Here is a 25,532-nt window from a genome sequence, read left to right as displayed (position 1 = left end):
CATGCCTGAGGCCCTGGGTTCGATTCCCAGTACCACATAAGCAAAAAGAAAAAAAAAGCCGTAAGTGGCGCTGTGGCTCAAGTGGTAGAGCGCTAGCCTTGAGCTGAAGAGCTGAGGGACAGCGCCCAGGCCCAGGGTTCAGGCCCCATGACCGGACCCCTCCAAAAAATATATATATATATATATTTATATATAAATATTTTATATTTATATATTTTTATATATATAATATATTTTTATATATTTATATTATATAATATATTATATATATATATATATTTTTTTTTTTTTTTTGGCCAGGAACTGGTGTCTCACATCTATAATCCTAGCTACTGAGGAGGCTGAGATCTGAGGATCATGGTTCAGAGCCAGCCTGGGCAGGAAAGTCCATGAAACTCTTATCTCGCCGGCCCCCCCCCCAAAAAATCCAAGATTTACCATAGTGACCAAGGAGAATCAATCAAGGAGATTTATTCAGGGAATCTCAGTTCCAAGAAATGAGATTTATGAACTGATAACAAACTTGGGGTCACTCATCAAAGACAGGCAAGTTCAGACGTGCAGGGAAACTGCATGAACTTATATCCAGACTGGGTGAAGAAATGAGAGAGAAGTCATGGGAAACAACACAGAGACAGGATTCACATCAAAACAAACAAACAAGCTAGGAGAATCTGACTTCCCAGGGGGGAAGTGATAGAGAAATGAGATCCACTATTCCTGACCATAGCCCAGCCCAACTGTTGCTATTGGAAGAGAAAAGTTTTTCTATTTAGTTTTGGGATGCCCTAAGTAGATTACCTCCAGATCACTCTCAGGCTCTGGTGTCTTTCCTGCTTGCTGTGTGACCTTGGCTCAGAGACTACCCTCTCTGAACCCCAGTTTTCAACTTGCCAAAACAGGGGGGGGGGTCTTACAACCCACAAAGCAACACAGTGGTCCAGGCTCCTGTTTAGAGCTCTTCTCCTCTGAGTTGAACCTCCCCTTGGGAGACCTGGGAGCAAGGTGGGGAAGGAGGGGATGGGCTCGGAGGCCTAGAATTAGGGAGAAGAGAGATGGATCCTGCTCTAAGTCTCCTGACTCCACCCCAACTTTCCACTCCCAGCCTGCAGCTGCCCCAGGCTCTTTGCCACCTGCTGGGTGGGGCAGGAGCACAGGAGAGGGGGTAGGGATGGGAAATCTCCTGTGTGTGTGTGTGTGTGTGTGTGTGTGTGTGTGTGTGTGTGTGTGTGTGTCTTTGGTGGGGGTGGGGAATTGCTCAACTTGCCCCCTTTCCTGTGCCTGCTTCCAGAAACTTCTTTCATCTTTCTCCCTGATTTCCCCTCTCCTTGGTTCTTCTTGTGGAGTCTGGGAGGCAGAGAAGAGGAGATGGAGGCTGGGCAGAGTTCCCTGTGTCCCGTTCCTAGTCTGGGTGTCTAGGATATGCTAACCCATGTCCCTTTGTACGTCGTCATCACTGAGCAGGAACAAGGGAGCAGCTGGCAGGATGGTGGGGGTGGTCATGGGACTGGGGCAGGGAGGGAGGGAGGACAGCAGAGTGAGGACAGGCATGTGGAGCTGAGGGGGCAGGAAGCAGGGCAGCACAGCTGTGCAGGTTGCACCTAGGACCAACTGCTTCCCGCCCCGCCCCAGGCCTGTGTGTGCCCCTCCTGCTGCTCCCTACCATGTCTGCTAGAGCATGCATGCCTGGAGCCAACCAGCCAGGACCTGGGGAAGGGCAGCAGCCCCTGAGTCCCCATCAACCCCGGGGTCACTGAGCCCTCGCCTCCCACCGTCCTGGCACAGCTGGGGCCTGGGATCCAGCCCTGGCCCAGCCATGGTGTCCATGGGAGGCAGTTTGTGGACTATGCTTCCTGTGTCTGTGAGCAGAGGGCAGTGGTGAGCGGGGCTGTCAGCGCTGTCCTCAGCCCTGGGCAGGAGGCTGAGCCCAGCGGGACCTGTCAGGACCAGTGGATGGGTGTCTGGGAGCCAGGAGTTTCATGTGCCAGGCTGGCTGGGGACCCATGGGAGGCCTTCTGTGGGGCCCTGGCCTGGGTGAGGGACAATGTGTCTGGGACCCCAGGGAGCATGGGAGGAGGGCAGAAGGAGGAGGGGGAGGAGGGCCAGGCCCAGCCTTGCCAGTTGTGCCCCAGGGCCAGGGTCTGTGCCAGCTGTGGGCGGTGGGTGGAAGGCAGGGGTGAGTCACCAAGGCCAGCCCCATCTTGCCTCTATTTAAGGTCCCTGTGGGGTGCACTGCCACACTGCTGCCTTCCCACTGTGCCAGCCATGAGCTCGGTGAGTGCTTTAGGAGCCCACGGTCAAGCTCAGCCCCCATGGCCTGTGCAGGTGTGGGGGCTGGGCCTGGCTGGGAAGTCCTGCTCCAGGGAGAAAGTGGGGGCCTGGGCCTGCGGGGAATTGCCCAAGGGTGGACTTAGTGTCACCCAGACTTCGCCAAGTTCTCCATCTCTCTCCTCTGCTGCATCTCACCTCACATTTTTACTGCCAGTTTCTCTTGTCTTTCTGTCTCCATTCTTGGCGCCTGTCTGGGTCTCTCTTGTTCTGGGATCACTTGTCTCTACCTTCTGGTTTATTTGGTTGGTTGTGGGGCTTGAACTCTGGGCATGGGCGCTGTCCCTGCGCTCTTCAGTTCAAAGTGAGCGCTCTACCACTGGAGCCACAGCGCCACTTCCTATTTTCTGAGTGGTTTATTGGAGATAAGAGTCTCACAGAGTTGCCTGCCTGGCAGGCTTTGACTCACATTCCTCAGAACTCAGCCTCCTGAGTAGCTAGGATTACAGGTGTGAGCCCCCGGCGCTGGATTGGAGCTCCTTTTAGAGAGGCTCACCTACCTGCCAGCTCTCCCTGTGTTTCCCCTGTTCACATACTTCCTCTACCCTGAATCTTGCAGACGGTCCCCCACAAGACCTCCCTGCCTGATGGCCTCCGTACAGGCACTGTGATGAGGATTCGAGGCATTGTTCCTGACAAGGCCAGCAGGTAAGAAAACTCTCCCTCTGGGCCCCCAAGTAACCAGGGCAAAAGTACTGGGTGAGAGGGTGATCTTCAGGTTTAGGAGATCCTCCATGACAGCCCAGAGATGGAAGGCCTGGAACCTTCTCTGCACGTCAGAGTTTTGGAACCTTTATGAAAACTGCTATGAAATCAGATATGTTCACTAATTTCCTCATGACATCCTGTATGGAGTTCTGGGGTCTCCCTAAATAATCTGGGGTTCGAGGGCCACCTTTGTATGGCCCTAGGTGGGCCTGGAGCTCCAGGACCTGCCAGTTAGTGTATATTTTCTTCGTGGGGGGCTTGTGGGGATTTGGGGTTCCCTTGTACTGCCCCTGGTGCTCTGAGGCCCTGTGAGGCCTGGGGAACTTATACCATGGCCACAAACACGCAGGCTGTTCTGGGTAGATTTGTGCTCAGAGTTCCCATCATCGTTAGGGCCTCCAATCTGTGATTCCCTGCCCTTGTCCACCCTACCCGACTCCCTCACGCTGGGCCCTGTGAGTTGCCAAGTCCCCAGGCTCTGAACAGAGAGTCTTGGGTCCTTGGGTGCTTGGCCTGAGTCCTCCCAGTGGTGATGATCGAGTCTCGATCCTCTCTCCCTCCTCAGGTTCCACGTGAACCTGCTGTGCAGCGAGGACCAGGGCGCCGACGCGGCCCTGCATTTCAACCCGCGGCTGGACACGTCGGAGGTGGTCTTCAACAGCATGGAGCAGGGCAAATGGGGCACGGAGGAGCGCGGCGCAGGCGTCCCCTTCCAGCGGGGCCAGCCCTTCGAGGTGCTGCTCATCGCCGCCGAGGACGGCTTCAAGGTGTGGCTGGGGCCCTGGGTCCCTGCAGGGCGGGACGCTGAATGCTGGGCGTGGCGCGGTGGGCGTGGCGATGGGCGGGGCATCGGTCGCGGGGCGGGGCGCTGGGTGTTGAGTTAGAGCTGTGGGCGTGGCAGGGTGCTGTGGGCGTGGTTTGATGCTGTGAGCAGGGTGGAGCACGCGGTGCAATGGTTAGGTCCGCCGGCCCCGGCGTCCGTGGACCATCCCCCTGCCTGTGCGCACCTCCACCGCACTAGAGGGGCAGCAGGGCGGGGCAGGATCCGGGGTGGGGTGCCCTGGCCGGGTGGGCCAGACCCTCCCGCCCGTATTCCTCTCTGTCCTTAGTGCCCAAGATCAGGAGGGGTGAGGACGGGGTAGAGTGGCAATGAGAGCCCAGGACCTCATCCTGGTGGGCCAGGGTGGCTGAGACCGTCCCCACTTTATTCATTTGTGTGCTAGTACTTGGCTTTGAACTCAGGGCCTGGGCGCTGTCCCTGAAGCTCTATCACTCCAGTCCCGGCTCTTTGCTGGTTCATTGGAGATCACAATCTCATGGACTTTCCTGCCCAGGCTGGCTTCGAACCCTGTTCCTCGCACCTCAGCCTCCTCAGTACACTGAGGTGACAGGCGTGAGCCACCAGCGCCCAGCCACAATCACCACTTTAAATTAGTGCTTCAATAATGACCACGGACTCCCCAATCTAGCAACCATTTCTAACACTTTCTAAGAAACTTTTCTCCCCCTTTCCTTCCGCCCCGCCGTTCCAACTCAGGATCCAGCGCCCCAAGAATCAGCAACCCCCCTCACCCACCCAAACACTTCTGCTCAGGTTCTGTCCCACTCTCAAGTCATTTGACCCCAGAAATGGGCCTATGCCCCATTTCTGCAGCGGGGAGCCCCGGGGCGCAGCCAGACACGCAGCTCCCCAGGCTGCACCCCCTTGGGTGGGCTCGGGCTGGACCTACTGTAGTCCCCGGAGGGGGGGGTCTCTGACTGTGACTTTTGCCCCGCAGGCCGTGGTAGGGGACACCCCCTACCATAACTTCCGCCACCGGATGCCGCTAACGCGCGTGCGCGCACTGGAAGTGAGCGGCGATGTGCTGCTGGATTCCGTGAGGATCTTCTGAGCCCGAGCCGCGGGCGGGGGTTCAGGGAGGGGGGGCTCAGGGAGGGGGGCGGGGAGCCCAATAAAGTGTAGCCGTGGTGTCTGACTGCGTCCGCATGGCCTTTGTATGGAAGGAGGGCACCTGAGGACCAGGGAGCTGAGGACAGCCACTCAGGGGCTGCTGCCGATTCAAACTTGTGTCCCTTGATGGGCAGGTCTGGTCCTCAGATCCCAGGGATTGTCATCCGGTGGGAGTGGGGCGGGAGTGTCTAGGTCAATGGCGACTAATATGTGTATTTGAACAAGGGAAACTGAGTCCGTGTGATCCTGATCACTGGACACCTCAAACTTGAGCTGGGAGCGAAAATAAACATCTCAAAGCTCTCTGCCCCTCCCACCTACTTCAGCTCCCCCCCCCTTTTTTTTTTCTTTCTCCCTAGCCCCAAGAAGGGGTGGATTGGGTGAGTTGACTTGGGATGGGCGTCATCTCCTGGAACTGCACGCCCCGCCGTGCAGACAGGTCTTTGCATGCACAGCCCCAGGGCAGACGGTAGCTTTGAAAGATGCCATCAACAGGGTGTACATTGTGCAACAGGACAGCTGTCCCCTGGATTCTTAGGAACACCCAGCACTCCCCCCCAACCCTTCACAGGGATGACTGCGCTCTGCAGCACAGCCCCACTGCCTGGGGTGACTAAGGGCAGTGGCCTTGGGCATCACCATGGGGGGTGGAGATTCTGCTCCTGTGCTACCATAGGGTCAGGTTGCATTTGGAGAGTCTTCCTGGAGTCCCCCACTCCCCACCCCCATGAAGGGGTGAGCCTGGTTTCTGCCCAGGCTCCAAACCACAGGATGCTGCCCACCCTGGCGACCATTGTCCATGTATCCACCTTGACCATCATGGCCAAGAAAAACATCCTTGGTGACTAGGTGAGCCATGACTGGACTCTTACCTTTTCTTTTTTTCATTTTTTGGTTGGTTGTGGGGCTTGAACTCTGGGCCTGGGTGCTGTCCCTTAGCTCTTCAGCTTAAGGCTCTACCACTTGAGCCACAGCGCCATTTCCCATTGGTTAAGTGGAGATAAGAATCTCACAGGGGCTGGGAAGGTGGCTCAGTGGTAGAGTGCTTGCCTTGCATGCATGAGGCCCTGGGTTCGATTCCTAAGCACCACATAAGCAGAAAAAAAATGGAAGTGGCCGGGCGCTGGTGGCTCACGCCTGTAATCCTAGCTACTCAGGAGGCTGAGATCTGAGGATTACGGTTCAAAGCCAGCCCGGGCAGGAGAGACCGTGAGACTCCTATCTCCAATAAAACCACCAGAAAACCGGAAGTGGCGCTGTAGCTCAAGTGGTAGAGCGCTCGCCTTGAGCTGAAGAGCTAAGGGACAACGCCCGGGCCCAGAGTTCAAGCCCCACGACCGACAAAAAAAAAAAAAAAAAAAAAAATGGAAGTGGTGGTGTGACTCAAGTGGAAGAGCGCTAGCCTTAAGTTGAAGAGCTGAGGGACAGCGCCCAGGCCCATTGTTCAGATCCAAGACTGACCAAAAAAAAAAAAAAAAGAATCTCACAGACTTTCCTGCCCAGGCTGGCTTTGAACCTTGATCCTCAGATCTCAGCCTCCCCAGTAGCTAGGATTGCAGATGTGAGTCACTGGTGCCCAGCAACTCCTGCCTTTTCTGATTTGTTAGTTTTGGGCCCTTGTGCCCCCCCTGCTTGTCCCTTCCCTTAGTAGAAGTGGTGGTTAGGATGGGACACCTATTTCATGGAGCTCTGAGAAAGTCTGCAAGCCCTGGTGAAGGAGCTGGTGTTTTGGAGTGTCAAGTACTTACAGTAACTTTCTAGGTGTTTATTTTTGTGCCAGTTCTAATGCATGAACTCGGGGCTGAGAATTATCCCTGAGTATTTGTGCTCAAGGCTAGCTAGCACTCTACTACTTTGAGCCACAACTCCATTACAGTCTTTTATGGTGATTAATTGAAGATAAGATTTCACTGACTTTCCTACTCCACTGATTTTGAACTGCAGTCCTCAGATCTCAGCCTCCTGAGTAGCTAGAATTACAGACTTGAGTTACTGGCCTTGTAGCTGTCCAGGTTTTTGTTTTTGCCACTCCTGGGGCTTGAAATCAGGGCCTCAGCACTTTGCCTCTCTGTGCTCTTGAGCTCTAGCGCCACTTACAGCTTTTTCTGTGTATGTGGTTCTGAGAATCAAACCCAGGGCTTCATGCATGTTAGGCAAGCAATCTACCACTAAGGCACATCCCCAGCCCTGTTGTTTTCTTTTGCCCATCCTGGGGCTTGAACTCTGGTCTGGGCATTGTCCCTGAGCTTGTTTTGTCCAAGGCTAGCACTCTACCAATTGAGCCACAACTTCACTTTCTTCCCCTTTTTCTGATTTATTGGAGATAATAGTCTCAGGGACTTTACTGCCCTGGCTGACTTCGAACCTCAATCCTCAGATTTGAGCCTTCTGAGTAGTTAGCATTACAGGAGTGGGTTGCCAGGGTGTTTGTAAAGACATTCTTAGAAGTCAGGTGTTGGCAACTCACACCTGCAATCCTAGCTACTCAGAAGGCTAAGATCTGTGGATCAAAGTTCAAAGCCAGCCCAGGTGGGAAAGTCCTTGAGACTCTTGACTCCACAACCACCAGAAAACCAGAAGTGGAGCTGTATCTCATAGTGATAGAGTGCTAGCCTTGAGCAAAAGAGCTCAGGAACAGACCCAGACCCTGAGTTCAAGCCCCATGATTGATAGAAAAAAGAAGATATTCCTAGGAAATCATCTGTCACAGTGTATATATCTGGGAATATAGGTGGGGCCTCATGCCATGTGGCATGGAAACTTCCCATCTTCCCCCCATATACTATGTGGGTGTGGAGTGCTCCCACAGCAGAAAATACACAGGTATTTATGAGTGATAAAGAAGCATGTGAGTGACTTAGCAATTCAGTAGGGAAATGCAAATATATATAGTAGATTTTATAATATATATTACACACACACACACACACAGAGTAGCTACTACAGGAAGCTTAGAGGAGGAGGATAGAGGTTTGAGAAAAGTTCAATAGTTCAATAGATTCCATCTTTAATCAATGACCAAAAAAACCTGGACTGGATTGTTAGTTCATACCATCAGGCCCTTAGTTAAAATCTCAGTCTAAACACCAAAATTTGTATTAAACTGTTTCTGGAAGTATGTTTGAAATCCTGCATTTGCTCTTCAGCATAACAAAAAGTAAAGATAAGCTGGGTGCCAGTGCCTCACACCTGTAATCCTAGCTACTCAGAAGGCTAAGATCTGAGGATCGAGGTTCAAAGCCAGCCTGGACAGGAAAGTCAGTGAGACTCTTATCTCCAATAAACCACCAGAAAACCAGAAGTGATGTTGTGGCTCAGCGGCAGAGCACTAGCCCTGAGCTGAAGAGATGAGGGACAGTGCCCAGGCCCAGAGTTCAAGCCCCACAACTGACCAAAAAAAAAAAAAAAAAAAAAGTGAAGATAAAAATAACATCTATAGGTGACTCTGAATATAGCCAGAAGGACCATGTGACAATCAAGTTTCAGAATGTTCATGTAACCTCTGATCTATCTCTCCCACCTTTCCTGTTGACCCTGTGTGATCATCTTTGACCGTTCAGATCTTTCCCCTTGACTACAAGGGTGACTTAAGACAGGAGGATCAAATGACTCAGGGCAGCCTAGGCTACAAAATGACAACTTGTTTCAGAAGAGCAAACGAACCTTATCCCCAACTTCACAGCTGCCTTCTGGGAGTCCCCCGGGACTCGGGGTCTCCCTCCCCTCCAATAATGGGCCAAGTTCTCTCCAGAACATTTTTTGTTTTTTAATTGTTCTCAGAAAAGAGAAAAAAAACCTGGGTGGGAAGAAATGATAGCCATAAAGTTATAAGGCTTGAGAGCACTGAGAAGGCACTGGAGGTCTGTCTTGAATCTTCCTACTACAGAGGAAGAGGTCAGCAGAGAGGTGGGCAGGCGGATCCCGGAGCAGGCCGGGCTTGGCGCTCAGAGTTTGGTCCTTCTTCTCCATGGCCGCCTGCACCGACTTCACGATGTCCTGGGTCTGCAGCATGCTCATGTTCCAGGAGGCCTGAGGAGGGGGCGGGGCGATGCTAGTGGGCACCAATCCGAGGGCGAGGTGCAGGCCCCCCCACCCCCAAGTCCCTATTGGATGCATGAGTAGAAGGGTGTGAGGTGATTGGTGGAGGTCGTGCCGGGACTGGGAGTGTGGTGATTGGTGGAGGCCATGCAGCGTGAGCAGTGATTGGCAGAGATCCTGCAGGAAGCGTGGTGAGTGGCCAAGGCTGAAGCTCACCACATAGTCCAGCGCCATGTCCACCGCGAGTAGAGCAGATTGACCTTGGTGCTCTGAACGGCCACTGGGCTCTTGCTCGACACCTCAGCCGCCAGCGTGAAGGCTGCGTCCAGCATGGCCTCCTTGTCCACGAACACGCGGCTTCAGGAGGGGATAAAAGGAATAGGAAGCTGGCAGAGCCCAGGAGAGGACCTATCTTCCAGGTGCTGACCCTCACCACCAGCTGCCAGCCACAGCCACTCCCAAGAAGACAACGCCCGTGACCTGGAGAGGGGACAGAAGGTCCCCGCGAACCCCTGGTTGCCCTCCGCCCCCATCTGTGGCCCTGTCCCCGTCCTCAGCCCCCACTACCTGACCAGTCCACTGCTCAGCGCCTCGTCCGCCATCATCTTTCGGGCAGTGAAGGCCAGCTCGTTGACCAGGCTGTGGGAATGGAGGGAGGGCGCATCAGGGCTCCCTGTGGTCTGGGGTGGGAGAGACCCCACAGTCCTCACCTCCGCCCCTCTCTCACCTCTGATTCCCAATGACTTTGGGCAGTGGTTGCAGCGTCCCCAAGTCAGGGGCCAGGCCTATGTCCACCTCCTAGTGTGCAGTGGGACTGTCATCATTTGCTTTCCAATACTCAAGGCCAAGACTTGGTGCCATTCTCCAGAGCTGTTCCCCACTTCCCACCAGTTCTGTACCCTCACCCCCAAACACCTCCTACTCCCCTACAATGCTAACCCTAGACAGTTCCTCCCTAGGAGACCTACTGGTTCTTATTTTTGTTAGTTCTGAGGCTTGAACTCCGGGCCTGGGTGCTATCCTTGAGCTCTTTTTGCTCAAGGCTAGCACTCTACCACTTCAAGTCACAGCACCACTCCTGGTTTTCTGGTGGTTAATTGTAGATAAGAGACTTATGGACTTTCCTGCTCAGGCTGGTTTTGAACCTTGATCCTTGTATTTGAACCTCCTGAGTATCTATGATGACAGGCATGAGCACCCAGCAACTTCCTGGTTCTTTACAGTGGGTTCTTCATGGCGACCTCACCTCTCAGGAGGCACCCCTTCTCTTTCCCTCCCCTCCTCTCCCTCTCTCCCTCCAGATCCCAGCTGCACCTGGCTTCATCCTGTGTCTCTGGGTCTCCAGTGTGGCTTGACAGTCATACTGTCTGTGCCACCTCCCCCCAATCACTCCTCACTTCCCTAGATGCCTGCCAGGAGATGTTCTCCATGGTACTAGAGCCAGGAACAAGATCCTCCATGTGCCAGATAAGCAGTCTACCAAGCCAAATCCCCAGCTCTTGGTTTGGAGAGGCAAGGTCCTGCCATGTGGCCCAGATTAACCTAGAACTCCAGTCTTTCTGCCTCCACCTCCCAAGTGCCGGGATGACAGCTGTGTGCTACCCTGCCGGTCTCCTGAGCCTCACTTTGGAAGGGCCACTCTGACTCCTCTGCCGTGAAGCCCTCAGGGCTTGCTCCCTCCACACACATGGTCCCTGCTCTGACAGGTGTGCCACTCTCTAGTCAGCACTGTGGGGGTCCCGGAAGGCAGGAGCTCAGGGAGACTCACCTTGACCTGGAAGAAAGCATCCTGGGCACAGTAGCGGATGTCACAGGCAGTGATGAGGTCCACACCTGGAAGGAAGAGGCCAGGGACAATGCAGAGGGAAAGAGTCTGGCCCTGCTCCCCAGTCATGGCCGCATGCAGGGCCCCAGGCTCAGCAGCAGAGAGCTGAGAGTGGAGGCCCTGGCTGAGGGAGGGGCGGCCTCAGCCCCACCCCTGCCCAGGGGAGAGGGGGAGGCACACTCACCTCCACCAATGCACCCGCCGTGGATGGCAGCGATCACAGGTTTGGGGCACTGGAAGGGAAGGCAGGGCTGGGGTCAGGGCTGAGGGCAGTGGGCAGAGGAGCTGCTGCCCTGCTGTGCTCAGAGTCACCTTCTCAATGACGCTGAAGGTCTTCTGGTACTGGGTGATGAGGTCACGGAGGTACCAGCTGATGCGGGCCACGTCGTCTCCCTCGGGCTGCAGCGGTTCTGAAGCCATGTCCATGAGGTCGATTCCTGGCACTCACATAGTCTTCCAGTACTCTAGAACCTAGCCAGGACTCAGATCCAAAATGGTCCCATGGTCACTAGCCACAGCAAGTTGTCTCCTGAGATTGGGGTTCAGGATGGCGTGAACTTGCACCTCCATCTTCCTTCTTCTGACTTTTCTTCCTCTGGTTTTCTTTTCTTTTTTGCCAGTCCTGGGGCTTGAACTCTGGGCCTAGGCATTGTCCCTGGCCGTTTTTTGCTCAAGGCTAGTGCTTTACCACTTGAGTCACAGGGCCACTTCCACCTTTTTCTGAGTAGTTTATTGGAGAGAAGCGTCTCTCTCAGGCTTTCCTGCCCAGGCTATCTTTGAACCATGATCCTCAGCTGTCAGCCTCCCAAGTAGCTAGGATTACAGGAGTGAGCTACTGGTGCCCAGCTTTCCTGTTTTTCTTTCATGCTTTGTTTTATAGGGCTTATACTCAGGGCCTGGGCACTGTCCCTAAGCTCTTTTGCTCAAGGCTAGCACTATCACTTTGAGCCATAGCTTTACTTCTGGTTTTCTGGTAGTTCATTGGAGATAAGAGTCTCACCGACTTTAGTGTCAGGCTGGCTCTGAAGTATGATTCTCAGATCTCAGCCTGTGAGTCACTGGTATGCAGTCTTTGTTTTGTTTTGGAAACAGAGTTCGCTAGGTAGCCCTGGCTGGCCTGGAACTCCTGACCCTCCACCTCTGGCTCCTGAATGCTCAGATTCGAGTCCTGGACTTCTGTTCATGACTGTCCCAGCTAAAGTGTGGTTCAGTGGTGGGCAAGACCCTGAGTTCCAGCCTGCAACTATGGCTATCTGATGGTCAAAGAGGTCCAGGCTCCATGCTGCCATAGGCAAGAAAGATAAACCAGATTAGATCTTGAGTTTAAGCCCAGGACCAGACACACACACACACACACACACACACACACACACACACACACACACACACACACACTCTTGTAAAATTAGACTGGAGCAATGTGACACAGGCCTGTAATCCCAGCACTTGGTGGAGGTGGGAGGATCAGGAGTTGGAGGCTAGCCTACAATACATCTCCTTGAGACTCCATCTCAACTATATGAAAAGCATGACATATATCTGTGTTGGGAGTCAGCAGGGAGGCTGTTGCCTTGTCTAATGACCTCAGTGAGAGACCTGAAGGAGACGAAGGGAAGGGACATGAATATATCTAGACTGTGGTGAACAGATGATGGGAACAGCCAGTGCAAAGGCCCAGTGGTTGGGTTGGAATGCCCCTGACCTGGGTATGGGTCTTCAAGATGGCCTGCAGGGCTAGAATAGAGTGAGCATAATGGAGATGAAGGCCAGGGTCAGGGAGGGAAAAGGAGGATTTGCCTGCCTCTTCCTCCTGAATAATTGGGATTACAGTTGTGTGCTACAGTGCCCAATTTCATGTCTTTCTTTTATCTGTAATTTCATCTCTTCATAGGGTCACTGGGAGAAGCTGCCTGTCTTCTCTATGGTCCTCGGGCTCATGTTACAGAATACAGATCTTAAGGGCCATAATTGTTGGGTGCTAAAAATGGTGGTCACATAGAAATGGAGGCATTTTCTTTTTTTTTTTTTTTTTGGGTCCGGTCGTGGGGCCTGAACTCTGGGCCTGGGCGCTGTCCCTGAGCCCTTCAGCTCAAGGCTAGCACTCTACCACTTGAGCCACAGCGCCACTTCCGGTTTTTTTCTTTTTGCTTATGTGGTGCTGAGGAATCGAACCCAGGGCCTCAGGCATGCAAGGCAAGCGCTCTACCACTGAGCCACCTTCCCAGCCCTGGAGGCATTTTCATAGGGATTGCTTTCTTTTCCAAATTGCAGGGCTTGAACTCAGGGCCTAGCCACTGTCCCTGAGCTTTTTCACTTAAGGCTAACATTCTACCACTTTGAGCCACAGCTCCACTTCTGTCTTTTTTGGTAGCTTATTGCAGACAAGAGTCTCACAGACTTTCCTGCCCAAGCTGGCTTCCAACCATGATCTTCAGATCTCAGCCTTCTGAGTAGCTAGGATTATAGGCATGAGCCAGTGACTCCTGGTTTGGGATTGCTTCTTGTGTCTGTTGTCTGCCACTGAGAGGCCCTGGCCTAGCTAGGGCCTCCCTTCTGTTTGTTTAATGATTGTTGCCTCAATCCTTTTTATACCTTCTGAGTAGCTGGATGACAGGTGTGAGCCACCATGTCCTGCTATCAGTTGACATAGGGGTGGGGGTGGGAGATGTCTCCATAACTTTTTTTTTTTTTTTTTTTTTTGTCGGTCATGGGGCTTGAACTCTGGGCCTGGGCGCTGTCCCTCAGCTCTTCAGCTCAAGGCGAGCGCTCTACCACTTGAGCTACAGCACCACTTCTGGTTTTCTGGTGGTTTATTGGAGATAGGACTCTCACGGTCTCTCCTGCCCGGGCTGGCTTTGAACCGTGATCCTCAGATCTCAGCCTCCTGAGTAGCTAGGATTACAGGCGTGAGCCACCAGCGCCCAGCTCCATAACTTTTTGATAAGGTTGGCCTCAATCGACAATCCTCTCCATCTGTGCCTCTGGAGTGGCTGGTATTACAGGTGTCAGCCACTGTGCTGGCTGCAAATGGATATATGAGAAAAAAACCTACAGTATCTGAAGTCAGAACACTGAGGGACTTTGATGGCCGATGACACCCTCTGGAGAGCAGAGCAAAGGGCCACAGACACCCAGAGACTAGCATGTGCCTGCTGACTACGTGGGCAAGGCCCTGCTATGGTAACACACTTGGCTGACCCTGCTCTGGACTCTGAGAGGCCAAAGTCTGGTTCAACTGTCTGGTTCAAGGGCTCAGATAGTGTGTTCTGCACTCATTTCTCGATTGGCCCTCTAGGGAGGGGATGCTGGGGATGACCCAGGTCTACTAGTATGCGAGGCCAGTGCTGTCAGAGCCACACCACAGCCCTTGATTGGATGCTTGAAATGAGGCCTCGTGACAAAAGAGCAAGAGGTTCAAATCATAAGTTAGAGCTGCCTAAAATCCTCAATTAGAAGCACTGCCATACCACCAGGACCAGGAGCGCCTGGGGAGGAGAAGGTACCTGAAGTGAACATTTTTCCTGCACCCGAGACCACCACAGCCCTGCAGTTGGAGTCCCTGGCTATCTTGTTGAAGCATTCCACCATCTCCCTGTGGAGGAGCAAGGAGGGAAGAGCCAGTAAGCACAGCAGTGGGGCTGCCCCACCCTCACTCAAGTCCATCTGTCTGTCCTCCAAGGCCAGCCAGGCCTGGTGCCCCAGCCCCGCCTCCACCTGCAGGAAGGCCTCCAGGATGTGCAGCCCGCACCTCCAGAAGGCCTTGTTCATGGCATTCCTCTTGTCAGGCCTGTTCAGCTGCACGTGGAGGACGTGTGTCCCAGCCGAGGTCACCTGCAGGGACTCGTAGCTGTGGTCCGAGGCTTCCGAGGGGGCTGCCTTGGAGGCCTGGTGTGCGGAGGAGCTCAAGGGGCGAGGGCTGAGGTGGAAGCCCAGCTGCGTGGGCGCTGCCGGTCCTGGGGACAGAGGGGAAGAGGAGCCCTGGAGACGCCAGAATGGGGATGCACGTGTCTCGGGGAGCCTGGCCTGGAGAACACGAAGTCCGCAGAGCCCAGGGCCGGGGGGGACTCGGGTTTGAGGACTGCGGTGCACTTGGCAGTGGGCTGAGTCTGAGACTACTTGAGACCGTGGGCGGTGGGCTGAGCCAGGCCCGGGGGCGACGAGCTGTCAGGGACCCCAGATTGCAAAGACCCAGGCTTCTGGAGTTGGGGAGTTCTCTCGAGTTGGGAGCCTCCGCAGACCCCTGCGTTAGGCAGCGCACGGGCCCTTTTGCTGCCTCCGCATAGGCCTCTCCTCGGTGGACCCCCCAGAGGACAGGGGGTGACTTACGCCTCAGCCACAGGTCGCGGACTGCGCGAGAAACCGCCATCGCTGCGGTCGTCAGGACTGTCAACAAACTAAGCTGAGGGGCGGAAGCCGAGGGGCGGGACGAAATCCGCCATGTTGGGCAAGGGCATAGAAGCCGCAGCCCAAGCCTCAGTGACGCCCCTGCGCCCGCCATCTTAACTAAGGGCAGCCGGAAGTGGCGTTGGGAGTTCTCTGGCGTGCTTGGAAGGGAGCTCGGGAAGGAACCCTTTGCCCCACTGGGCACCTGGCCTGGGCCCGTGTCTCACCGCCAGGGGGCCAATTCCGCATAAAGTTCAGCACTGCGCTGTTTGAGCAAGGACACGAGGGCCACAGCGCAGTTGCTGCTAAGTGAGTTTATCCTCGCGCAAGTTCAACTAAGAAGAGCAGGGACGAGCTGTGCTGCGAGGAGGTGCTGGTCGCCAGCCTCAGGACTGTGCCAACTCCCCACAGCACCCCAAGTCGAGAAACCGACCCCAAGAAGGCCGCAGCTTGGGCTAGGCCTCTGTTCTTTACATGGCTGATGTAAAGATATCGTAGTACCCGGATGTAGACCCTGGACTCCATCGATGCCCAGAAGGAAACCCAAGCTGCAAGGGAGTCTGATAGACTGCAGGTGACTGCTGCTCATAATCACTGTGTATAGCTGCTTGTTTAAAACTAACCTGGATTCAGTACTCTCCCAGGTGTATGGTGGCCTAGCTGTCAAATAATGTCATTTGACTAGTAGACATTGCCTAACATCTTCAGAGCAAATTCTCCAAGTGGGATTTCAAGCACACAGCTGCTCCTCCCAAGTGTGGCTTGTTTAAGTCCCAGGGACTTGTTCTTCTGCAGGCTCCTCCAGGTTCTGCCTGACGTTCTTTACTGAGTAACTCCCATGACAATTGGCTTGGGTAGCGGGACAGTTAGCAGCAGAAAAGTTGGCTTAGGTATTCATTAAGGAATTAGTGTACAAATTGCAGTAGTTGTTTGCAGTAGGAGAGAAGAGCTGGAAATTGCCTTTAGTCCCAGGTTGAGTAAATTACAGCACACCCAGACAATGATACTGGGTTTTGGGTGGCAGAGTTACAGCAGCCCACAGAATATGGCAAGAAGCAGAAGAACATGGTACCAAGTCTGGGCACAGGTGGTGCATGACTGTAATCCTAACTACTCAGGAAGCTGAGATCTGAGGATCTTGGCTCAAAGCCAGCCCGGGGGGGGGGGGGGGAGGGGGGGAATCAGTGAGATTTGTAATTCCAATTAACCACCAGAAAACTGGAAGTGTCACTGTGGCTCAAAGTGGTAGAGTGGTAGCCTTGAGAAAAAGAGCTCAGGGACACTGCCCAGTCCCTGAGTTAAAGCCTCACAACTGACAAAAAAAAAAAAAGAGGGGGAGCATTACTTTGAAGAAATAAGGCCATTTTGGAGTATCTCTTAAAATCTCAGTTTTCTTTGTTTATTTGTTTCATCCATTGTGGGGCTTGAACTTGGATGCTGCCCCTCAGTCCTCAGCCTTGAACTCTGGATCTGGGTACTGCCCCTAAACTCTTTTTCTCAAGGCTAGCACTCTATCACTTAACCTACAGCACCACTTACAGCTTTTTCTGTGATTAATACAAGATAAAGAGTCTCCTGGACTTTCTTGCCTGAGCTACCTTTGAGCCATGATTCTCAGATCCAGCCTCCTGATAGCTAGGATTAAAGGTATAAGCCATAGCATCTGGCTTTTTTTTTTTTTTTTTTTTTTGGTCCATTCCTGGGGCCCAAACTCTGGGCCTGGGCACTGTCCCTCAGCTCTTCAGCTCAAGGCTAGCACTCTACCACTTGAGTCATAGCGCCACTTCTGGCTTTTTTCTTTTTGCTTATGTGGTGCTGAGGAATCGAACCCAGGGCCTCAGGCATGCAAGGCAAGTGCTCTACCACTGAGCCACCTTCCCAGCCCTGGCTTTCTTTTTTTTCTTTTTCTTTTTTTTTTTTTTAATGGGGCCTCGAAATCCTGAGCTACAAACATCCTTCTGCCTATCTCCTGAGCAATTACAGGTGTCTCACACACTTGGCCTAGCTCTTACCACCACTTAGTTTTCTGGGCTCTGTCCCTGGGCATTATCACTCAAGGCTGATACCATACTTCCTGTTTTTTGGTAGTTAATTGGAGATGAGAATCTCACAGACTTTCCTGCCCAGGATTAGTTTTGAATTGTGATCCTCAAGACCTCAGCCTCCTGAGTAGCTAGGATTGCAGAGGGGAGACACCCAGTTAGGAGAAGGAATTTAAAGACAAACAGAAGTGGCTTAATCAGGAGCAGGTTTATTGATGCAAAGCAAAGCGACAGCAAAGCTAATGTAACCCCTCCAGATGGGAGGTCAGGCATGTTCAGGTGGCAGTGCTGAGCTACACACCCCAAGACCTCAAGTTTTATTGGGGTATGTGGACATGGGATGGTCAATTTTGGAAAACTAGGTTAATGAGTCACTAATTTCCGGAGACTGCGCTGTGTGTCATCAACTTCTCCCATATATCTAGTAGGGCTTGGACTTGGGTGGTCAGACCAGGTGATGGGACTGCAGGCCAGCAAGACCTTGTTGTTTGTCGGTTGTGGGGCTTGAACTCTGGGCCTGGGCACTGTCCAGTGGCTCAAGGCCACTTCAGGTTTCCTGGTGATCTATTGGAGATAAGAGTCTCATGGACTTTCCTGCTGGGCTGGCTTTGAACTGGGATCCCCACATCTCAGCCTCCTGAGTAGCTAGGATTACAGGTGTGAGCCACCAGTGCCTGGCTTTTTTTTTTTTTTTTTTGTCGGTCATGGGGCTTGAACTCTGGGCCTGGGCGCTGTCCCTCAGCTCTTCAGCTCAAGGCGAGCGCTCTACCACTTGAGCCACAGTGACACTTCCGGTTTTCTGGTGGTTTATTGGAGATAGGAGTCTCACGGTCTCTCCTGCCCGGGCTGGCTTTGAACTGCGATCCTCAGATCTCAGCCTCCTGAGTAGCTAGGATTACAGGCGTGAGCCACCAGCGCCCGGCTTTGCCTGGCTCTTTTTTTCTTCTTCAGTACAGGAGTTTGAACTCAGGCCCTTGCACATGTGAGGTAGGTACCTTGTCACTTGAGCCATACACACTCCCTTTTTGGTGGTTATCTCCAATTAATCACCAAAAAAGCTGGAAGTGGAGCTATGGCTTAAATAGGAGAGAGCCAGCCTTGACTGAAAAGGCTAGGGGACAGCACCTAGGCCTTGACTTCAAAGCTGGTGGTTCATGCCTGTAATCCTAGCTGTTCAAGAGGCTGAGATCTGAGGATCTTAGAAGCCACCTCAAGTAGGAAAGTTTGTGAGACTCCTAGCTCCAATTAATCAGGTTGTGGCTCAGGTGGTAGAGTGTTAGCCTTGAGCAAAAGAGCTCAGGAACAGTGCCCGTGCCCTGAGTTCATGCTCCACAACTGACAAATGCAGTGGGGAGCTGGGAATGTGGCTTAGTGATAAGAGTGCTTGCCTAGCATGCATGAAGCCCTGGGTTCCATTCCTCAGTACCACATAAACAGAAAAAGGCAGAAGTGGCACTGTGGCTCAAGTGGTAGAGTGCTAGCCTTGAGCACAGAGAGGCTCAGGGACAGTGCCCAGGCCCTGAGTTCAGGCCCCAGGACTGGCAAAAAAATAAATAAGAAAGAAAGAAGAAATGTGCGCTTGTATTGGTGAAATTGGTACCATGCTGTGTCACGGGGAATATTTGAGATTTTTTCCCCACCCTTCCCAGTGTCTACATTATAAAAGATCCTGTGTCTATCCTTTCTCCCCCTCCCCCTCCCCTCTTGGCCAGCTCTAGGAAACCAGGCCTCCCAAGGGTGTTGTTAGGTTCACCTTAAAGGAAACTTTTATGAAAGGTGAGCTCAGGACATCTATGACAGCCCGACAGAACAGGTTGTATGTCCATATTGTACCTGCCTCTATTACTGCTCAGCTGGTCTCAGCTGCCCAGAGCTCAGCTTGGCTTACTTCTGAGCAGGCTTTACTTTCAAGCCTGATTTTGATGCTATGACTTTAGTCTAAATATTAGTCACATTCAAGTTCAGTTCTGTTTGGTAGATATTGATGGCTGCTAAGAATTGGAGGTAAAACTGGGCGCTGGTGGCTCACACCTGTCATCCTAGCTACTCATGAGATCTGAGGATCGAGGTTCAAAGCCAGCTGGGGCAGGAAAGGCCATGAGACTCTTCAATAAACACTCAGAAAACGGGAAGTGCCGCTGTGGCTCAAGGGTAGAGTGCTTGCCTTGAGCTGAAGAGCTGAGGGACAGCGCCCAGGCCCAGAGTTCAAGCCCCATGACTGACCCCCCCCCCCCAAAAAAAAAGAATTGGAGATAGGTCACATAGCTGCACTACTGGGTAGTTAATTCAAATGAAAGTTCTGTGAAGGAATTCTGACACTAAATTTGTATATATGATACACAAGTATTGCTCTGAACATTGGTAAATTTTCACAGGGCTTACACCTGTAATCATATCTGCTTGAGACTCTATAATGGAACAAACATGATCTGAGACTAGCCAAAGCATACACATGAGACCCCATCTCAACCAATAGCCGGGCAAAGTGGCACATACCTGTCATCATACCTATGTAGGAATTGTAAATGGAGAATGGAGGTCTAGGCTGTCTCCAGGGAAACACAGAAGATGTAATTGAAGAAAATAACAAAGGCAAACATGGCTGGGAATGTAACTCAAGTGGTAAGAGTACCTGTCTAGGTAAGCTGTACACCTTCCTCCATCTTTTTGTCTTATTGGTGTGTGTGCTCATGCGCGCGTGTATACTAGTAATAGAGCTTGAACTCCGTGCCTAGGCTCTGTCCCTTAGTTTTTTTTGTTGTTTTTTTTTTGTCGGATGTGGGGCTTGAACTCTGGGCCTGAGCATTGTCCCTCAGCTCTTCAGCTCAAGGCGAGTGCTCTACCACCTGAGCCACAGCGCCACTTCCAGTTTTCTAGTGGTTTATCGGAGATAAGAGTCTCATGGACTTTCCTGGCTTTGAACCATGATCCTCAGATCTCAGCCTCCTTAGTTAGCTAGGATTACAGGAGTGAGCCACTGGCATCCGGCTGTCCCTGAGTTCTTTTGCTCAAGGCTAGCACTTGAGCGATAGCTACACTTCCAGCTTTTTGTGATTAATTGCAGATAAAATTCTCATGGATTTTTTTCCTGCCCTGGCTGACTTTGAAATATGATATTCAGATCCCAACCTCCTGAGTAGCTATGAATATAGGCATGAACCACTAGCTCCCAGTCTGATTTTGATTTTGAGATGGAGTTGCCTACTAACTTTGCTAAGGATGGCTTCCAACTTGTGACCCTTCTGTCTCTCCACCTCTCAAAGAGCTGGGATTATATGCATGTACCTCCAAGCCTAGCAGAGTCTAAGCATTGTATTCTGTAGCTTGCATCACTTTGATGTAGGTATAGAGCACCTCCTGCTGACATCATAGAGCAGAGACAGCCAGACAGCTCTGTCTCCTCCTAATAGAGAAACCAACCCTTAAAAAATCGGTCTAACATCTATGGAAACATGGAGATCTAAGACCCAGTTTATCAGAGTGACCGGACAGTGTGTATTAAATTCTACCAGGATCATTATAAGGGTCATAGGACCAAGAACAGGGGTACCAGGAGCTGAAGGAAGAATTTAGAAAGCTTTCGTTTTCTTTTTTGGTGCTGGTAGTAGGGCTTGAACTCAGGGCCTAGATGCTTTCCCCTAGCTTTTTTGCTCAAGGCTGGCACTCTGCCACTTGAGCCACAGCTCTGCTTCTGGCTTTTTTGTTGTTGTTGGAAATAAGAGTTTCCTGGATTTGTCTGCCCAGACTGGCTTTGGAATAGGATCCTCAGATCTCAGCCTCCTGAGTAGCTAGGATCACAGATGTGAGCCACCAGAAGGATAGTGTTTTACATAGATCTGTTTTATTGACTCAAGCATAATTTCTTTCTGGTGCTTTTTGTTGTTGGTGGTTGTGGGGCCTGAACTCTGAGCCTGGGCACTATCCCTGAGCTCTTCAGCTCAAAAGGAGTGCTCTACCACTTGAGCCACGGCACCACTTCTGGTTTTCTGGAGATAAGAGTCTCACAGACTTTCCTTCCCCAGGCTGGCTTTGAACCGGGATACTCAGATCTCAGCCTCCTGAGTAGCTAGGATTACAGGCATGAGCCACCAGCGCCCGTCTTTCCGGTGGCTTTGGCCAATAGTAAGAAGGTATGTGTGGGAACTGGGATGAAGAGGCACAAAATCCTTGGCTGCAGATTGTGTCACAGTTACACAGGACTGGTGTTCAGCCTTTGGGCTAGGACACCTTTGCAAAAATCATGCTAACTGCAGGGGAGGGGGGAGAGGGCATCCCTTTGGTTGCTAGTGAGAAAATGGAAAAATGAAGAGCAGCAGCACTGCTTGGCTCCTTGAATGTCCAAGTGTGGTTTCAAGCACATCTGGGAACCCAGCCTGATAGTGCATGCCTATCTGGGGTTAAAGAGGATTCTAGAAGGCCAGGAAAGAGGATCTTAAATTCTAGGTCAGCTTAGGCTATATAATGAGGCTCTGTCTCAAAATAAGTAAATAAAGCACATCTGGATTCATGCTCAGGGGGAATCTCATTCATCTGTCTGTCTTCCCATCAGTTCGGCCTCATTTACAGGCCAAGATAGACACAGACCACTCTGGAGTCTCATCTGCCCCGAGAACAGCTTAGTACCTTATGATCTGGAGGCCTGGGGGGGGGGGGGGGGACGGACCATGTTGGCTAATGGCTGCTGGGCTCTGATTGGCAGGCCTTGGGCACATGGCTATCTTTAGCCGAGGAGGCCTGGCTAGCTTTACCAGAAAGTCTAGAAAACTTGAGTCAATGGATTGTTTAAGCCTACAGAAGGGGCTTGATTCCTGATAAACAGTTGGGCTCTTAAAGCAACCTACACCTGTTCCAAGCCCTGACTTCATCTGCAGCCCCACAAACAGCAAAGCACCCCAGGCAGATGTGGATTTCTGTATCATCCGTACAGTTTTTCTGGAGAGGCATGGCAGGGCCCCTGGGTGTGAAGCGGCTGTGATAGAGAACACTTGTGGAGCTGGGTGCCTGTGGCTCACACCTGTAATCCTAGCTACTCCAAGGCTGCGATCTGAGGATCACAGTTCAAAGCCAGCTTGTGATACTCTTTTCCTCCAATTAACCACCAGAAAACTGGAAGTGGAGCTGTGGCTCAAAGCAGTAGAGCACTAGCCTTGAGCAAAAGAGCTCAGGACAGTGCCCAGGCCATGAGTTCAAGCCCCACCGCGGACAATAACAACAAAACAGCTGTGGATGGCTGGGAATGTGGCTTAGTGGTAGAGTGATTACCTAGCATGCATGAAGACCTGGGTTCAATTCCTCAGTACCACATACATAGAAAATGCCAGAAGTGGTGCTGTGGCTCAAGTGGTAGAGTGCTAGCCTTGAGCAAAAGAAGCTCAGGGGCAGCGCCCAGACTCTGAGTTCAAGCCCCAGGACTGGCAAAAAACAACAAAACAACAAAAATGGTATAGTAGGAGCCTGCCTTTTAGCCAGCCAGCAGGGCCCCACTCGGTGATAGGGGACATCTAGCAACCAGCCCCCCTTCCCCAAGGCCTCAGGATCCACTCATCACAAGAGTGGTCACTCCTGGTCACTGCAAGGTGTCACCCATGTGGGTGGTGCTTGGAGTAAAGAGGAGTCAGCTGTATGTAACTGCAGGGGTGGGAAGACAGAGGACAAGAACCCTCTCTCATGGCACTGGGGAGATGCAGGCCAGAGGATCATGAATTCCTCCAGCCCAACCCTAGCCTACATAGTGAGAGAAGAGAAAAGTTGGTAGAGAGATGACAGAGGCGGCTGAGGAAGGCACAGGAAAGCAGCCAGAGTCAGCCTGGGGCATGGACCCTCAGGCTCATTGTCACCTTTTTGTGAATCCAAGTGCTAAAAAGACATAGGTAATCCTTCATTTTCCACGTGAATAACAAGAATTCCCACAAGACAGGAATGTAAGTAAAGTAATAGGAAAATGTGTGTGTGCGCATGCATGTGTGCTCCAGTACTGGGGTTTGAAATCAAGGCCTCATGCTCTCTTGCTTTTTCCATTGAAGGCTAGAGCTCTACCACTTGAATCATACCTCCACTTCTTTTTTTGGGGTGGTGGGGGTGGGGTGGTGGGGAGGTTAATTGTGGAGAAAAGAGTCTCATGGATTTTCTGCCTGGGCTTGATTTCAGCCTCTGTGCTCAGAGTTCAGTCTCATGAGCTATCAGCAATATGGAAGTTTATGAGTCAAGAAATTATGCGGATGCTTGCTGGTGTTCCCTTCTGCGCAGAAAGTAAGTTTTGCCTTCCTGTGGCAAAACAAAACATGTGAACCTGAGCCCGTCTCAGCCATCTTGGTTGCTGTCTTCATTGCACACTTTGGCCTCTGGATAAATAGTGAGAATTGAAGTCCTTGCTGAGGAGTCTTTTTCTTTTCTTTCTTTCTTTTTTTTTCTTTTTTTGCTGGTCCTGGGGCTTGAACTCAGGGCCTGTGCTCAGGGCTAGCACTCTTCCACTTGAGCCACAGCGCCACTTCTGGCTTTTTCTGTGTATGTGGTACTGAGGAATGGAACCCAGGGCTTCATGCATGCTAGGCAAGCACTCTACCACTAAGCCACCTTCCCAGCCTTGGTGAGCCTTTTTTTTTTTTTTTTTTTTTTAATTTTTTTGTCTGTCATGGGGCTTGAACTCTGGGCCTGGGCGCTGTCCCTCACCTCTTCAGCTCAAGGCAAGCGCTCTATCACTTGAGCTACAGCGCCACTTCCGGTTTTCTGGTGGTTTATTGGAGATAGGAGTCTCACGGTCTCTCCTGCCCGGGCTGGCTTTGAACTGCGATTCTCAGATCTCAGCCTCCTGAGTAGCTAGGATTACAGGCGTGAGCCACCAGCGCCCGGCCTTGGTGAGCCTTTTTTTCCCTCTCTTCTCTACATGGTTGTGGCACCAAAGCTTGAGCACTCTGTCCTTATTTCTTCATTCTTTGGTAGCCCCCCTGCCTCCAGTTCATTGTCTGGAAGGTTTTATCAGCTGATCCTGCACCTCTAAATTGTGTAGATTGTTAATCCCTGATCGGATGTTTTTCAGCTAATTTACCATCATGGTGTCTAACCCCTACTCCAAACACACACACACACTCACACTCACACTCACACTCACCACAGCTCCTCTGTAAGTAGAGCCCATATTCACTCCCCCCCCCCACCACTGTAGGAATGAAAAATTGAGTCCCAGAGAGATGGAGTGACTTTGTCCAGAGACATAAGTAGCAGAGCTGGGGCTTGAACCCATGTGCTATGTTTCTAATCCTGGTCCCTGCTGCCGGCCGTCTCTCTGACCCTGATGGGAGAGGTGTGGGGTAGGTTGGGCCAAATGCATAGGAATTATTTGGAGGCTGCTTTTGGCAGTACTGGGGTTTGAACTCGAGGCTTTGTGCTTGCTAGGCAGGCAATCTATCACCTGAGCCACGGGGTCCAGCCCTTTCTGTTTTAGTTTCGTTTTCGGATGGGGTCTCCCATTTTTGCTCCATCCTCCTACTTCAGACTTTGGGGTAGAGTAGCTGGGATTACAAGCATGTGTCACTGAGCCTGGCCTAAGGCATCCTGTTTTGTGATTCCTTTTGGTGGCCAGGCAGCCGGGAATTAGAGGCTGTCTGCCAGAAGGTTTGAGGCACAGCTGAGTGCCATTCTTCTAAGGGCTCCAGGGTCCTCTTGGGATCAGCCTTCTGCCTTCAGACCCTGAGGTGCCCCTGTACAAGACTGGGCTACGTGGGCTCAGGTGAGCCCTGGGCTGCTGGCCCAATCAGCCCTGCCTGAGGGACCCTGCCAATGTCCCAGGGGCTTAGCAGTGCCAGCCTGAGCAGAAGAGGGGTGCTGGCTCGGTGGTCAAGGGGTTATCATGGCTTAGAGAAAATGGAGAGGTCAGAGGAGAAATGCTGGCAGCAGAGGCCGACCGAAGAGAGGTGCAGAGAAAGCAAATAGCTGCCCCTCCCTCCCCATCCCCCAGCAACAAGCAGAAACACATCCCCAGGTTGACCTCCTTCTTGGCCAGTCTTCCCTCAGCTCTGCCCACCTTCCCTCCTGCTGCTGGTCAAGCCCATTAAGCTGCCACCCTGGCCACAACTGAAGGCTCCACGCCCCAGGGAGGAAACCACTGATGAGGCGTCCTTGCTCCCTGGCACCCCAAACCATCAATTAATTTTAACAAGGGCGGCTCCTAAAGACCCCCAACGGGGCTCTGAGGGAGCAGGCCCCGCCCCATGACTCAGGAGGTTAAAGGGCCCGGGGCCCTCCGGAGCCGGAGTGTCCG

The 25,532-nt window shown here is 52.3% G+C and overlaps 1 protein-coding gene and 1 pseudogene across 1 annotated transcript; one reads left to right on the top strand and one right to left on the bottom strand.

Annotated features, from left to right (window-relative positions):
• Positions 1 to 2,235: 2,235 nt before the first annotated feature.
• LOC138811584 (galectin-7-like) lies at positions 2,236 to 4,930 on the top strand. Its single transcript, XM_069999329.1, has 4 exons — positions 2,236 to 2,274; positions 2,888 to 2,976; positions 3,602 to 3,803; positions 4,815 to 4,930. The coding sequence occupies exons 1-4, from the start codon at positions 2,266 to 2,268 to the stop codon at positions 4,926 to 4,928; spliced, it is 414 nt and encodes a 137-aa protein (XP_069855430.1). The 5' UTR covers positions 2,236 to 2,265; the 3' UTR covers positions 4,929 to 4,930.
• Positions 4,931 to 8,584: 3,654 nt separating this feature from the next.
• LOC138812568 (delta(3,5)-Delta(2,4)-dienoyl-CoA isomerase, mitochondrial-like) lies at positions 8,585 to 15,231 on the bottom strand (annotated as a pseudogene).
• Between the last annotated feature and the right edge of the window lie 10,301 nt (positions 15,232 to 25,532).

This window comes from Dipodomys merriami, unplaced genomic scaffold (genome assembly GCF_024711535.1).
Source record: "Dipodomys merriami isolate MVZ:Mamm:240054 unplaced genomic scaffold, mDipMer1.0.p SCAF_106, whole genome shotgun sequence".
Taxonomy (NCBI): Eukaryota; Metazoa; Chordata; class Mammalia; order Rodentia; family Heteromyidae; genus Dipodomys; species Dipodomys merriami.
The sequence above is the reverse complement of the archived record's forward strand: the minus strand, read 5'-3'. Positions and strand labels throughout refer to the sequence as shown.

Excerpts from the sequence above, each read along its gene's own strand:
- LOC138811584 (XM_069999329.1), top strand. Across the intron at positions 2,977-3,601 it reads GTTCCTGACAAGGCCAGCAG|GTTCCACGTGAACCTGCTGT; the intron begins GTAAGAAAACTC and ends CTCCCTCCTCAG. Across the intron at positions 3,804-4,814 it reads CCGCCGAGGACGGCTTCAAG|GCCGTGGTAGGGGACACCCC; the intron begins GTGTGGCTGGGG and ends TTTGCCCCGCAG.